This window comes from Neoarius graeffei, chromosome 18, assembly GCF_027579695.1.
Source record: "Neoarius graeffei isolate fNeoGra1 chromosome 18, fNeoGra1.pri, whole genome shotgun sequence".
Taxonomy (NCBI): Eukaryota; Metazoa; Chordata; class Actinopteri; order Siluriformes; family Ariidae; genus Neoarius; species Neoarius graeffei.
Window position 1 is genome coordinate 31,585,221 of NC_083586.1, and position 16,635 is coordinate 31,601,855.

General features: G+C 39.1%; 1 protein-coding gene across 1 annotated transcript; it reads left to right on the top strand.

The window, feature by feature from the left end:
• Positions 1 to 493: 493 nt before the first annotated feature.
• Positions 494 to 16,138, top strand: gpa33a (glycoprotein A33 (transmembrane), paralog a). The gene is made up of 8 exons (XM_060898689.1): positions 494 to 641; positions 1,649 to 2,004; positions 5,220 to 5,383; positions 6,178 to 6,403; positions 14,131 to 14,295; positions 14,418 to 14,534; positions 14,643 to 14,775; positions 15,088 to 16,138. Exons 2-8 carry the CDS (start codon positions 1,911 to 1,913, stop codon positions 15,518 to 15,520), a joined length of 1,332 nt encoding a protein of 443 aa, XP_060754672.1. The 5' UTR covers positions 494 to 641; positions 1,649 to 1,910; the 3' UTR covers positions 15,521 to 16,138.
• Positions 16,139 to 16,635: the final 497 nt, after the last annotated feature.

The window sequence follows — 16,635 nt, forward strand, 5'->3', positions numbered from 1 at the left end:
TAGCATGGCCACCCACTGCTCTGGGTATGTGTGTGTGTGCGTTCACTGCTTCAGATGGGTTAAATGCAGAGAGGAATTTCACAAGTGTGTGATGAATAAAGTTGTACTTTATTTCTTAACTCAGTTTATTAATCCTGCTTTCTGAAACAGGCCCCACGACTGCACAGTTCAAAGGAAATCACCCGTAACCAAATATTGTGCGTGTGTGTGTACCCGCGCATGCGCTCTGCCTCTCAAGTGACTCGAAACACAAAAGCTTGAAAATACACTTCCTGTTTCTGCCCACATCTTCAGAGTACACATTAAACAACAAAATGTATGTGAATAAAAATGCTGAAGATACAAAATAAGAATAAACACTGTTAAAAAGGAAAAAATATATATATATAGTAATATGTGTGTGTGTGTGTGTGTATTTATTCTTAGCCCAAGTGCTAGTCCTTCAGAACCTGTCGAGATGAACAGCATGAGTCTGGATGAGTGGGCGGGGCTTCGCTGGTTCTCATTTCAGGTGGAAATAGAAGCGCGCGCTCACCTTAAACAGCTTACACTTTGTGTTTGTTTGTTTTTTCCCCTCCAGAGAAGGAGCTAGTTTCATTTTAATGCAGATATGAATTTCATGATTTATTTGCTTTTTGCGGGTGAGTAAAATTTCTAGCATCTTCTAAACTTATTATTAACATCCCAGGCTAGAAACATGAAGTATGGATTAATTAATCTACTGGATAAAGTGTCTCACTCAGGACCTGTCTGGGCAGCAGTTTACCTGTCAGGTCATTCCATGGTCATTATTTTTGTCTGTAAGAAAATTAGAGATGTTTTGAAATCCAAAAAAAGCATTATTCAGAGAGAGAGAGAGAGAATTGTACATAACTATGTAGTTATGTTTGAAAAATGTTTCCCAGGTTAATTGCATACAGGTGTGGGTGGGTTTTGTTTTTTGTTTTTGTTAAAGGTATGTCCTACTCACGCTTATAAAACTGAAATATTGATTAATTTATGAAAGCAGTGAACAAGAAGTTAATTAAAACCATAAATAAATTATAGAAAGCCTTCCCAGAATGCCTTTAGAGTCATAAAAACAGTTGAGTTAAATGCCGGAAGTTGAGAGCCAACGCCTTGTCTTCGACAGGTGACTTGGTTTATGGCGTCTTCTTTTTGTTTGACAGGCGCTAACTTGTCCGTTTCCTCAGCTTTCATTCTGTGACGAATGAAAAATAATTATTTTGGGTTCAATCTTGATAAGGTGGGCTGGTCTGGCTGATGTTTCATAGTTTTTAAATAGAAGAAAATGTCAAACATGCAGTACTACTGTGTTATAATAAGCATTATGCTATAACTACACCACCACCAATGCTAAACTACTGACAAGTGGTTGTATGCTATAAGCCAGGGGTTCCCAAACTGCTCTTGCTTCTTTTTAAGCATTAATATTACACACATTTATTCTAACTATACAAATTTTTACTATTGTGTGCTGTTAATCTTGAAGTTAATGAGGGTCGTATTCTGACAAACCCCAATTAAAGCAGTTTTAATCCTCCCCCCCCCCCAAAAAAAAACACTGACACACTGTACCACTGTAGGAGTTCAGTAATAATGATAATAATTTTCTTTCTCTTTTTCCCCCCCTCCCTAAATGAGTCAGGGACCATTCCAACCCACCAGACAACTCTCCCCTATCGCAAGATGGCTGCCAGTCAGGCAGAACATAGGTTGGCATGCGAAGCCAGCTAACCACATCTTTTCAAACTGCTGCTGCTCATACAACATCAGGGGAGTGTTTATTATATGCTAGTGCAGTAATGCACTTCAAAGAAAGCACTATCTGTCCACTTCCGCACACGTAAATTCACAGACATCCAGGATTGGCTAGTGTCACTCTAATTGACAGGGGAAATCTTGAGAGCATGGCCAATTTTGCTCTCTTGGACTCCAGGAAACAGATGGCTGTGTCATCATCAAGATTCGAACTCCAGATGATGGTGCAAATGGTTTTCTTTTGTGAGTCCAACAGACCTTTTTTTTTTTTTTTCCCCCCCAGCCATCTACGTCCACTTGATCCTCAACAGCGGGATGAGTAGCATGCTATAGATGCACAATGGTGTAACATAGGGAAAAAAATTAAAAATTCAGGTTTTGATTTTATGTACTGAAATAACTATTAGGCACAATTTTTACAATATCTATATAAATTAGTTGTTTTTACCCATTAACCTTGAAATCAGCATTTTAATGATTACCCATAATGCATTGTTTATCGTGCTAAAAGAAGCAAAAACGTCATAAGACAGTGGAAATACTACCTTTACTACCTTCACGTGCCCAGAAGCGTACCTTCTAGAACATTCCTGGGTGGTCACGGACTGTCATGTAGCCTAGTTCGGTTGTGAAACTCGCTAGGATGGAGTATTTTCGCGAGTTTAGTGGCAAACTTTTGCGCCGCAATTTCTCTTCTCGAAATTTGTAACCTGAAACCCTACAAGAAATGTTTCATAATGTTTGGGATTTTGAAAAATGCTTCTAGCAAGTTTATTTCGCTGTATTTTTCCGTGAAACTTGGCATCCTTAAGTGATGAGCGTGACATTGTTATTTTGGTCTGGGTCACTGAGTTAGTTGGAAGCGGGAGAAATGAGAGTTTCTCAACTACAGCAGCACTTCTCACCATAGATGGCTGGCGTGTTTCACAGCGTTTGGGATTTACTAAATCGACTAAATCTCTAGATCTACTGAAGCTACGAGGATATAAATCACCAGGATTCTAATTTACTGGGTGAGAAGTATTATATATTTTTTTGAAAGGTTTATTCGCGCTACAAGTCCATGAAAGTTGGAATTGTTCGTGAAGGGGTTAGTTAGATTTTGGTAGCGTGACGCGCACAACAAGCAAAAGAAAAAACAAATTTTCTTCCGAATTTCCTTGCTTTATCAAAATTATTTTTGATACATTAAGACTGTTTTATAATATTTAAGCGAGTTTTTTTTTTTTTTTTTTTAATTATAGAGAATATTTGATCAAAACTTTCAAAACAGCATTTAAAGTGATTTTTCACGGGTGTAAATGTTACGCGTGATGTCCATAATTACGTTAAATTTTAAGAACTAAAATTCTGTTAAAAATTCTAGATTTGTGCCATCATTCTGGGGTTTTGCTGAATAATACTTTAGGGAGTTCTCTTACAATGCTGAAAATTCAATGAGTTTTGGTGAAATTCTAGAAAAGTTATTTACATTTTAACACACCTGATAGCGATTGTGCTCACACAGCGTGCTACTCATACATCAAGTGTCTCAGACTCAGGGGGGGCAACAGAAAACCAACCCAAACATATGTACACCAGTTATTTGAATATGGATTTGCAAATATAAAGGTAATGAGAAGCTGAAAATGCTGTAAAAGCTAGGTGCACAATAAGTCTCTGCAAGCACTGAAAAGACATAATGACAAATGTTCCAGTGTTAGAATAATTCCTTAGGCGGTTCATAATGTCCATTAATATCGACACAAAGTTTGGGAACCCCTGGAGTTGGCTATTAACCTTTTAGTTATATATATTTTTTTTAAATGAATGAATGGTGCCACTCTTGATACTGAATCTCCAAGGCATGTGTCAAAAAATCATTCAATATTCAATTGAAACACTGTCAGCACTTGCGCAAACAAATAGTGTTTTTAGTTTTGGTGGCTTGAGAGACTTCATGACGGATGACCTATTTTGTTTTTTTTTGAACCAGCATAAGACAAACTTGTATTAATAAGCTCACTGGCAAATGTGTCAAGTATATTTTACAGGTCAGTTAAACCCACATGAGCGTTGTGTACAAGGTAATAGGTGAAGTACAGTATTAAGCCTGGGTTAAATGTAATGGAATGAGGTTTGTATGTGTGTTAGACAATAGGCTCATTATAAATTGATGTAACCTATTATAGATGTGTACAATAAGGGTGCAGTTTGTTGTAAAAACATTGTTTGGCAGAGCCAGGTGCCTTGTATTTGTTTTTAAAAACAACAACTGCAATCATTACTATCTGCACTTCATGCTTGTGCACACCAGAGGCCACAATTGTGCACTATGTTGAAAAGCGTTGAGTCATGAACTCTTGAAACAGCTTGGGTGGGAAAGATTTGTTTTGCCATCGCTCAAATAAATGATTTAATCCAAGTATTTGCACAGTACGACATATTTTACAAATAAGCGTACTATCATGACAAATTCACGTGCTACTATTAAGTATGGCAACATGTGGTTTTGGTATCTGTAGCTTCCGTCACTTGCTCATGTGTTGCAGGTAAGAAAGAGTAAGACCTACAGGTATGTGCTTGCATGTAGGACGTAGATGTGGTTTCTGCCACGTGCTGCAATGCGTCAGCGTGTCCGCCTTATTGTAAATGGAAATGGCTTGAAACAAGTGCTGGTTTATGGAGGAATGACTGGTAACCTGACCTGATGATATCTGATGTAACACTGTCTGGTTGTTACAAATGGCCTAAATTTCTACATATCTATAGGAATATAAATGTAATTACACGTTCAGTGTCGATATTTTGATCCAGCCTGGTTGCTGCAGGCTGCCAGACAAGAAGTAGTACAAGTTGTCTAAAAGTAATGTCAGACAGAAATGAGCATGAGCTGCAAAAAGAAGTGTTGTAAAATCGACTCCACCGTTTATTGTAGTGATCATTTTTAACTGGCTAATAATAAATCAGAATTGCATTCCTAAAACTTAATGCCATTCACAAAGAATCTCCACAACACCAAAAGTGTGTGTTTAAGTTTCCATAATAGTTACAACATTATAGGTTTCAAGAATGATTGATTTGTATCAGTGGTGAACGTGTCATGTAGCTTCTCAGGTAAACATGACCTCAAGATAAGCTGAGATAATGGTAGTGAATTGCAAATAAACTGTCTAATCTTGCCGGCTAAACTCTGCCAAATATTAAGAATAGCTATGAACTTGCACAAAAAAAATCAGAAGGAAATTCAGCAACAGCTTGGCGAATCCTCTACGTTTATTACTGCATAAAATCTCTCTGAGCGTGCATATACTGTCAGAGCTTTTATGCATAGAAGAGTCGTTTCTTTTTTTCTTCTTTGGATGTGTTGGAGAGTTTGGCCTCTGAGTACTGTAATGTAAACTATTAGCTACTGTATTTTGTTTATACGGGTATGCTTGAAATATTAATCATAGAAATGATTTTTTTTCCCCCTCCAGTGATTCACCTGGCTTCATCTTTAACTGTTGACATCCCAAAGGGCTCTTATGATTTTGCTCGTGGTGACTCTGCAGTTATACCATGCAAGTTCCTGACCAAGATAACTGGCAAACCAGTCATAATCCTATGGACTGCAGAGCCAGATAATCCTGATGATCCTGCTGTAATGAACTCGCTTCAGAATAATTTTCTTCTTATGCTGCTTCAGCACTTTCCTTTTCACCTTCCTTTCATTTCTTCTTAGTTATTTTAATAATTGCAAGTAGGCATGTAATGATATCATGCAACAATAAATTGTGATGCAAATTTATAATTGGAATCGATGAAATAAAAAAAATAAACTGCGATTATCAGGCTGCGTAATCTTAGTTTTTCCTAGCTGTAATTGTGTTGTTTAGACTGCAGAGGGCAATAATGTACAATACTGGGAATACGGATGACTTAACCCTATGCAGAAGTGTAACAGCTCTAATGCTGCAAAAACACATATTCTATAATATATGCGCACACAAAAAAACCCACAAATCTAAAGTGGGAAGGAGCTGTTGTGCGATTGACTGCACAAATAGATTTCTAAGAAATCTGAGCTCTTTTTACAGACTGCCCAAAGCTGAAGAAATGAAGGTAGAGGTAAATGTTCATGCAAATTTAAGAAGAGGCCTATTTGTTTTTGTTTTTGTTTTTTTCCATTTTTAATAAAAGGAATATTTTAGTTAATAGGCTATTATATTTTACTCCATCCTTTACAGTTTGAGTAAATAATTTTAAGAAAATGAAACTTTTTTTAATTCAACAAAAGGAATATTTAATTTGATAAAGAGGAAAATAAGTTTTATTACCAATTTAAAAAAACCCCTTCATTTCAACTTTTTCAGAAATATTGTGGGAAAATCATATTGTGAACCTCTGTAGTTGGTTTATGATTTTATGTTTATGCTAAATTCTTTTGTCTCCTAGATTGACATCCTCACATATTACGACTTTGCAGATGGAAAAACTGAACTGGACATCAGTTCAGAATACGAGGGCCGAGCTTCACTTAAGTCAGACATTGGCAAAGGATGGGCAAACTTGACAATGGCATCTCTTGTATCAAAGGACAGCAGAGACTATGAGTGTGAAGTTAGAATTCCTGGTGACAGCGAAGGACAATTATCAGATGTCACTCAGGTTGTGGTTTTGGGTGAGTACAGGGGCTGGTAATATGTAATGCTAACAAATAATATTATGCAAATAGCATATTAATAATATAACCCCAATACAAAAAAGGTTGGCGTATTGTGTAATTGACATTGTATTCAACTGAATAATACAATATTAAGACAAGATATTTAATATTAAAAGTGGACCTTTTTTTTTTGTGTGTGTGTGTGTGTGTGTAAGTCAAGTTTATTTGTATAGCGCTTTTAACAATAAACATTGTCGCAAAGCAGCTTTACGAAATTTGAACAGTAAGTAAATATACACATTCTCAATTTGATGCCTGCAACATGTTCCCAAAAAATTGGGACAGGGAAACAAAAGACTGGGAAATTTTAGAAATGCTCAATAAATAAATAAATCTGTTTGGAGCATTCTACAGGTAAACAGGTTAGTGTGTGTGTGTGTGTGTGTGTGTGTGTGTGTAAGTAAATAATAATTAAAGCCGCTAGCAGCCTTGACGGGCCCTCGCACATGTGGTTGTGCAACCCAGGACATTCCGCCACCCAACAAAACAGTCACGTCATATATTCATCAAATGTTCAAAGGTGATGTGCATGTTGCAAATGCCATGACAGCTTGACGGATGAGAGATAGACAGACAAAGACTGTGTGTGTGTGTTTCTGTGGTGTGAAAATGTACATTTATATATGTACAAAACTATACATGTGTCTCTTCCTTATCTCTATCTCACGCTGTAATCTTAAGTCATCTTAGCTTTCCTGTGTCTGCAGTGTGTCTGTGTGCGTGTACATGCAGAGTTTTCATATGTCTGCAACAAAATGCACAATGATGGCAGGTCACTATTTGTGTGTGTGTGTGTGTGTGTGTTTGAGAACTCTGCATGTGTACACACACACACAATAATAGTGACCTGCCATCATTGTGCATTTTGCTGCAGACATATGAAAACTCTGCATGTACATATGTCTGCAGCAAAATGCACAATGATGGCACAATATTGTGTGTGTCTGTTTGTCAGAGGGGGAGAGAGAAAGTGTGTGTGTGTGTGTGTGTGTGTGTGTGTGTGTGTGTGTGTGTGTGTGTGTGTGTGAGAGAGTGAGTGTGCTCATAGATGTTGCGTGTGCATGTGAGTGCATACTTGAGTGTGTGTGTGTGTGTGTGTGTGTGTGTCACGGGCGATTGCTCTAAGACAACGAGGGAGGCTCAGCCTCCTCTAAAAATGACGAACATCGTGTAGGATGAATTGCGCTAGGCTTATGTTATAGCCGACCTTATAACATTGCTATTTCAGATCCAGAATCAGAAATATATGTGCTCAACCCACTACAGTGCGAAATCATTCCGTTATAACTTTCCCCAGTTCGCCTAATGTGTGCGTGAGTTTTTCCCCCTCGTGACAACGCGATGCAGCCCAGCCTCAGTGGACTTCAATGGCATTTGGGAGCTATGCGCTTTTCAATCTCAAAATGCAAGACGATTATTGGACAAATACTGCGAAAACACCTGCCCACCGGACTCCCAGCCTCACAGTGGGAGGGACATGGCAAAGCTTTCCGCGAGGAGACTGGTGATTGGTGAAAGCGGCCGGATATTTTCTTTGATTGACAGCTCGTTTCAAATATAGACAGGCAGCGGTGAATTTCAGTTCAGTCCCATGCGGATTCGCAAGTGCTGTGGTGTATTGTAAGAGATCAGCTTACATTTCGATTTCATTCATTACATACGGTTTCTACCAGCTTTTTTAGTTTGTATATATTTTCATTGTAAATAAAGTGTAAATATAGTGTTGTCAAGTTTGCTATCTTAGTTCCAGAAATTTCGTTTATTTGAGTGACTGAACTTGAACTTGAGGGGGCTAGTCAGCTAGCAAGAAAGCTGTGCACGGATGCCAAGCATTGCTGATTTAATTTTGGCGAAGCCATTTGCCAGTCTTCCTTTCGAGGAAAAAATTAAAATTAAAGAGCAGGGTAGACCAACGCCTCAAATTGACTTGGTGAAAAAGGTAGGGAATAATACTCGTTCCTTTCAGCTCTCCTGCTACGAGAAAGTGAATTGGCTAACAGCAAGTGACCCACATCAACAACAGCAAATAGGCTACTTTAGTAATATGTCATGGATGGACCAAAAATATAGAATCTATTTAAAATGTTTATGCTGAGTATATTATATTGGAATATATATTTTTCTGGATATGAATTAAACACAGCTACAATTTGGAAAACATTTTTAAACAAAAACACAGCCGAGAACATTTCACACTACAGACCTAGATTAAAAGTGAAGGGTTATCAAAATTGTCAATAAAACATTTCTCCGTCAAAATAAGTAAAATATAGGGAAAGTGTCATTGAATGAAATGTGTGGCACCCAGCTCTGTTTGGCTCCCCAAGGTCAGTACTTGTGCCTATTCCAGAACACTCTGCTGTTACTGCTGAGGCTCCTGACAAAGAGCTGCTTTCAATAATGATCAATTTTTAAACAACATGCCACAATTTTAAAATATAAAATGTTAAAATATACCCCTCCAAACACCACCATCATGTATATTGGACAGTAGGCTAATGGGCCAAAAGAACCTGTTATTTCACAGTTTGTGACGCTGCCAACAATCAGCCAGATCAGAGGCAAGAGTATGGGCAAAATTGATGTGTTTTTTCTTTTAAAATCTGGAAATATTGTAACCGACCAGCCTCCCCTGTTTGAAAGACTACCAGCCGCTACTGGTGTGTGTGTATGCATAAATATGCATATGACTGAGTTTATGTGTGTGCACAGAATTGTATATGCCACCCATTCCCGTGAGTATTCATGTGTGTGTGTATGATTGCAACTATGTGTGTGTGCTACATGCATATGAGTGTGTTGGTGGCACTATGTCAGGCATGTCATAGATCAATCCGTCAAAGCATTGAAAATTTTTGGCACATTTCCTGCTTGGCCAGATGGTGATACTGTGCTAGACATGTGATTTAGACGTGTCAATATCATCAGAATCACGATATCCAATATTTTGTAAAGTTTCAGATCAATCCATCAGTGAATTGAACATCTCATCTCATTATCTCTAGCCGCTTTATCCTGTTCTACAGGGTCGCAGGCAAGCTGGAGCCTATCCCAGCTGATTACGGGCGAAAGGCGGGGTACACCCTGGACAAGTCGCCAGGTCATCACAGGGCTGACACATAGACACAGACAACCATTCACACTCACATTCACACCTACGGTCAATTTAGAGTCACCAGTTAACCTAACCTGCATGTCTTTGGACTGTGGGGGAAACCGGAGCACCCGGAGGAAACCCACGCGGACACAGGGAGAACATGCAAACTCCACACAGAAAGGCCCTCGCCGGCCCCGGGGCTCGAACCCAGGACCTTCTTGCTGTGAGGCGACAGCGCTAACCACTACACCACCGTGCCGCCCTGAATTGAACATTTTTCCCCCATTTCCTACTTGGCCAGATGGTGGTGCTGTGCTAGGCATCTGAATTACACATGTGACTATCATCACAATCATAATACACAATATTTTGTAAAGTGTCAGATCAATCAGTTAAGGCATTGCCAATTTCTGGCACAGTTCCTGCTTGGCCAGGTGGTGGCGCTATAACAGGCAGGCCCATTGGGCGTCAGGTTATCATAATAATCATAATATCTATTGAAGTAAGAAGTGTCCGACTATACAGTCAATGCACTGTGGCTTTCTGACATGTTTCCTGTTTATGTGGCAAGATATTAAAATCATAAGGCCATTTCAACATATTACAAGATATCAAAAATCCCTTCGCAATTTAATATCAGCAACATCTTGGCATCACGTATAACAAGTTTCACATGAATCTCATGAACCGTCTAGGAGGAGCATGTTAAAATTCATCATGTGTCAAAACACACACATTCAAAACCCTATTCTTTCCTTGACCAGTTGGTGGCGCTATACCAGACAGGCCCATAACGGCTAAAGAGTATCAGAATCATATTACAAGATATCAAGTTCAACATTCAACAATATCTTGGCATATTATATATTATAATCTTACAACATATCAAAAATCCCTTCGCAATTCAACTTCAGCAATAGCTTGGCATCATGTTTGCCAAGTTTGACATGAATTTGATGAACCGTCTAGGAGGAGTACGTTAAAAATGATCATGTGTAATTTCCCTCCAAATGGCCTTATGACATCATTCCAAAGTTCTACCCATTCATTTCAATGGGAAATGGAAAAAGGGACACTATGAAGTCCCTGGGCCAAAAGTCTGTGGCTGAGTAGCGGTGACTATGACTGTGTGTATCAAATTTCATGAGTTTTCGTGCATGGGAAATGCCTCAAATAAGGCCAAACACAGTAGAATAATAATAATAATCCTTCGAAAAAACAATAGGGTCTTCGCATCAAACGGTGCTCGGGCCCTAATTAAAAACTGTATAAAAATCAGTTGTTCCACGAAATCGAGTCGTACATGAGTGTACATGTAGCACCGAGTCGGCTATAAGCCATGTACGACGAGATTGAGTAGAATAACTGTTGTTCTATCCACATTCACTGGATTTTAAAGGAACAGTCCACCGTACTTCCATAATGAAATATGCTCGTATCTGAATTGAGACGAGCTGCTCCGTACCTCTCCGAGCTTTGCGCGACCTCCCAGTCAGTCAGACGCAGTCAGACGCGCTGTCACTCCTGTTAGCAATGTAGCTCGGCTCAGTATGGCCAATGGTATTTTTTTGGGGCTGTAGTTAGATGCGACCAAACTCTTCCGCGTTTTTCCTGTTTACATAGGTTTATATGACCAGTGATATGAAACAAGTTCAGTTACACAAATTGAAATGTAGCAATTTTCTATGCTATGGAAAGTCCGCACTATAATGACAGGCATACTAACACCTTCTGCGCGCTTCGACAGCGCATTGATATCTGAGCTCCGTATCAATGCGCTGCCGAAGCGCGCAGAAGGTGTTAGTACGGCTGTCATTATGGTGCGGACTTTCCATAGCATAGAAAATCGCTACATTTCAATTTGTGTAACTGAACTTGTTTCACATCACTGGTCATATAAACCTATGTAAACAGGAAAAACGCGGAAGAGTTTGGTCGCATCTAACTACAGCCCCAAAAAATACCATTGGCCATGCTGAGCCTAGCTACATTGCTAACAGGAGTGACAGCGCGTCTGACTGCGTCTGACTGACTGGGAGGTCGCGCAAAGCTCGGAGAGGTACGGAGCAGCTCGTCTCAATTCAGATAAGAGCATATTTCATTATGGAAGTACGGTGGACTGTTCCTTTAAGAAACAGAGCATTTTTTTTTTATCTTTTGCAAATTCGATAAATAAAAACTTTATACAAAATGTCTGACAAAATAATTTCCACTTAATGTGGCCTGCTTGATCCATCCTGGTGCCCTGTGTCTGGTCGGAGTTTTATCGCCCCACTCCTGTGAAGGACGGCCCCATGAGGACAGTTGAGGGTTATACCTGTTAAAACTGTTAATATTATAGTCAGGCTGTCTGTTGTTGCCCAAATGAGGATGGGTTCCCTTTTGAGTCTGGTTCCTCTCGAGGTTTCTTCCTCATGTCGTCTGAGGGAGTTTTTCCTTGCCACCGTCGCCACAGGCTTGCTCATTGGGGATAGATTAGGGATAAAATTAGCTCATGTTTTAAGTCGTTCAAATTCTGTAAAGCTGCTTTGCGACAATGTTTATTGTTAAAAGCGCTATACAAATAAACTTGATTTGATTTGATTTGATTTAATGTAAACAAACCGGCAAAATGACAGTAGGAACTTGTGAAAAATGTGATTAATTCTTGAAAAATAAAAGAATTATCACATTTAACCCCCCCCCCCCCCCCACACACACACACACACACACGGGGGGGGGGGTCCTTCTTCTTTAGGTTTTTTTTTTGTGGTGGTTGGCAAACCAACTTAAAGGTGCATTACTGCCACTGACTGGGCTGGAGTGTGGAATGGGAGATGGGGGGGGACTTGCATACAGTACCAGTCAAAAGTTTGGAAACGCCTTCAAATTCTATGTTTTGTTTTTTTCTTTTCCTACATTGTAGAACAATACTGAACTCCTCAAAACTATGAAATAACATATGGAATTATATGGTAAACAAAAACGTGTTAAAAAAACGTTTCATCTTTTAGATTCTTCAAAGTTGTCACTATTTACCTTGATAACAGCTTTGCACACTATTGGCATTATCTGAACCAGCTTCATGAGGTAGTCACCTGGAATGCTTCTCAATTAACAGGTGTGTCTTGTCAAAAATGGAATTTCTTGCCTTCTTAATGCATTTGACACCATCGACCAGTAAAGAGTAAATAATAAAAATACAGTAAATCGCCCTGTTCGACAACTGTAGTAATCCATATTATGTCAAGAACCACTCAACTAAGTAAAGAGAAATAACAGTCATTACTTTAAGACACAAAGTGTCTTTTAGTTAATTAAAATAAAGAAAAAACATCGAATTTGAAGGTGTTTCCAAACTTTTGACTGGTACTGTAAATGTGCATCCAGCTTGATAATTGAGGCCATTGTTTATAAAAGTTTGCTTATAACACTGACTTGATGACTTCTTTTCATCATTTTTGCAAGATTTTTGTTGCTAGTGAATTTAGTTGCTAACTGACCAGTAGTGGGAATCTAGAGAGACAAAATGTGAAAACTCGCTGAAATGGAGCTGATAATCATGGTTGTGTGGAGCCAGTAGGGATACTGCATTAGTCACGTTGTAGGCTACATTCATGGGTAAGGTATAAAGAGAATGGCGTGTGGACTGACATAGATATTGAGAAATCTCACTGCACTAATCTAAATTTCTGGATCTTTAAGCTTCATTTACAGCTTGAAATAGTTGTTTAGTTCTGTTGACTTTGTGACCTTTTAACCCTTTTTATAGAAGGAAGCCAACTTTACCTGCCAATAGAGTAAGAAACTTTAAAGTTTTTAAAATAAGTTTAAAAAAAGTGTCTACATGTGGGTTTAATAATATTAATTGATTCATTGTAACCTTAATCTGAATATTTTCAGAAATATTCTGAATATTATCAGAAATGCTAGTTACAGTTTATATATAAACTCCTAGAAAATTGGGTTAGTTAAGTGTTCTTTCAAGATTTGCTGGATATTTGGGGTGCTTGGCTTTTTCAAAAAAATAAAAAATAGTTTGAACCCCTTCCGATAGGAAAACACTTTTGTAGGGTATAATCATTATAGACTGCAGCCAAGATGGCTGATATGAGTGTCTCATCTCATCTCATCTCATTATCTCTAGCCGCTTTATCCTTCTACAGGGTCGCAGGCAAGCTGGAGCCTATCCCAGCTGACTACGGGCGAAAGGTGGGGTACACCCTGGACAAGTCGCCAGGTCATCACAGGGCTGACACATAGACACAGACAACCATTCACACTCACATTCACACCTACGGTCAATTTAGAGTCACCAGTTAACCTAACCTGCATGTCTTTGGACTGTGGGGGAAACCGGAGCACCCGGAGGAAACCCACGCGGACACGGGGAGAACATGCAAACTCCACACAGAAAGGCCCTCGCCGGCCCCGGGGCTCGAACCCAGGACCTTCTTGCTGTGAGGCGACAGCGCTAACCACTACACCACCGTGCTGCCCTGATATGAGTGTAATAGAGTAAAAAAAAACACATAACCTGATGCAGTCACCTGTAGATGTGCAAGGAATGTGCAGTAGTTCTCACAGATCTTCTCCTGTTAAACAGTGGCTCCATCCAAACCCATCTGCGCTATTGAGGGCAAAGCAGAGTATTACCAGGACATCAAACTGACATGTCATTCAAAGGAGGGCACACCAGCGCCAACATACGTGTGGCAAAGCTATGATGTCAGTAATAATTCCCGACCAAATCCACCCAAATCCACTGATGGTATGTGTATTTGCTCTTGGACCTGTGTCTTTTTATAGGTATTATGTTGAACTCCAGCGTCTAGTTAATATCTGGAAACTTTCCATTCTGTTACTATAACTATTTTGTATGTCTCTCTTCAGTGAATGGGATTCTGTCACTTTACAATATTTCCAAGGAAACCAGTGGTTATTATAAATGCACATCTTCCAATAAAATTCGCAGTGAAACCTGTGAGCTGACTTTGAGCGTCATGCCATGCAAGTATTTCAAGCATTATTTATCATGCTAAAATGTTGGCCCCTTTCCCTATTTCTCAGCTTTTGGCTTTTCCCTTGTTTCTTATTTTGTGCTGTTTTGTCCTTCAGTCTCCATGAACATTGGATCTACAGCAGCAATAATTGGAGGTGGTGTAGCTGGTCTCTTCCTCCTGGTTCTCATTATCTGCTGCTGCTGCCGCCGCTACCGCCGAAAAAAGGAGGCTGAGGAATACGCCCTAAAGTATGCCATAACTTAATTGTGAAAACTGCTGTCAGGCAGCGTAATAGCTAAACAAGACCTGTTCTAATTGCACAGGTTTACCAATGTCGGTATTAGACTTTTAGCTGGAAAAATTGTTCAGCATTTGCTTTAATCTGTGCTTATGGATTTTTATTTATTTATTTTTAGTTTTTGTATTGGTCTGTTGCCTTTTTTGTCTTGCTTTGACTGCTGGTGTAATGTGCATTTTCTTTGTTGGGTTAATGGTGAAGAAGCTCAGCAGGCAGCTTGCTTTTGGGGATAAATAAACATTGTTCAATTTATTACCAACAGGGCTCCAGTGAATGAGGAGTACACAGATAAAGAACCACAGGAGCTTGAAGTACTCCATGACGAACGTACCGAGAGCAAAGCCAACAGAAGTGAACGTGAAGAACGCAGTGATCGCTATGACGATCGGCAGGGACGGCCAGATAACCGTCAGCATGATTCTGATCGCTACGATGACCGGCGTAGCGACCGCTATGATGACAGACGAAGTGACTATGATGACAGACGAAGTGATTATGACGACAGACGAAGTGACCGATACGACGATCGCCGAAGTGACTATGATGACAGACGAAGTGATTATGATGATCGCCGAAGTGATCGCTATGACGACCGTCGCCGAGACCGTTATGACGATCGCCGAGACCGTTATGACGATCGCCGAGACCGTTATGACGATCGCCGAGACCGTTATGACGATCGCCGAGACCGTTAAGACCACCTTGATGATCATTATGATGACTGCAGTAGAGCTCCAAATGTTCCTGCTGCTAAACCTACTGGAGGCTACATAGGCCTGCAAGATCTGCTTTTTAAGTATGCTTTTAAACTCCGAGTTTACCTGAAATTGCCAAAAGGAGTTAATTTTTTTTTTATAAAGAGTTGTGAAATACACGGTGTGGCTAACATTCAAGCATTTATTTGTGTGGTAGTGATTAAATATTTTATAAATTGTGTAGTCTTTGTGGGGCTTTTGGGTAGCGGGTAACTATTATGGAATCTATACAGCAAAATATTTGTGTTACTGTGGTAATAATGACCAGGGCCTTAAATGGCTCTAAAAATGATAAAGCACCATGACAAAAAAAGGTTCATTAAGTTGTCTAAGACCACCTAAGCAATTGGGGTCAAATAAGGTTTAAAACCAACAAAAAGTTCAATCATCACATCCTTACCGTGGGTTCTCAGGACCACAGATGCTTTTGGGTCAAAAAAAAACCCTGGTCATTATTCTGTTCTGTAACACCTGATTTTTGTGTTTTAGGGTTTTAGTTATCACTCAGATGTTGTAATGTATCAATTTCTTTTAAAATAAAGATGTACACATTAGAAATTGTGTAGTGGTGTGTGAGTTTCAAAGAAAGTCCATGAAAAAGAAAAGCTGAATTGGGTATCATCAGACAAGAGTTTGTGGATCTGAGTCACAGCCTAAAACTCCCATTGTTCTTAATTATACTTGTGTTACCTCGGCATCAGCTGCTTTTTGATTTAGGAATGTCGGTGGTAGAAGTAAAAACAACATCTGAACTAAGAAACCACTTAAGTGAAATGCTTTTACAGCTTTTATACCTTGTACACTTAGCACACTAAAGTGTCATTTTGTTTTTAAATAAATTATTTAATTGCTTAACTGGTTCTGAATTTTGGGTTTAGGTGAATTTCAGGAGTAATCTTATTTTTAAAACTTTCCAATAAATATACCATATCCTACAATATGTTTTGGCGCAAGTACAGTGGCTTGAAAAACTATTCCATACATTGTAATTTAAACATTCATGTTTATAAATCATCAGTGACAATCAAAAGATTAATGAGTGCATGAATTACTAT

Coding starts and splice junctions, on each gene's coding strand:
- gpa33a (XM_060898689.1), top strand. CDS start 1,911: ATGGCCAATTTTGCTCTCTTGGACTCCAGGAAACAGATGGCTGTGTCA. Junction 2,005..5,219: donor GGTGCAAATGGTTTTCTTTT/GTGAGTCCAACA, acceptor TTCCCCCTCCAG/TGATTCACCTGGCTTCATCT. Junction 14,296..14,417: donor TCCACCCAAATCCACTGATG/GTATGTGTATTT, acceptor GTCTCTCTTCAG/TGAATGGGATTCTGTCACTT.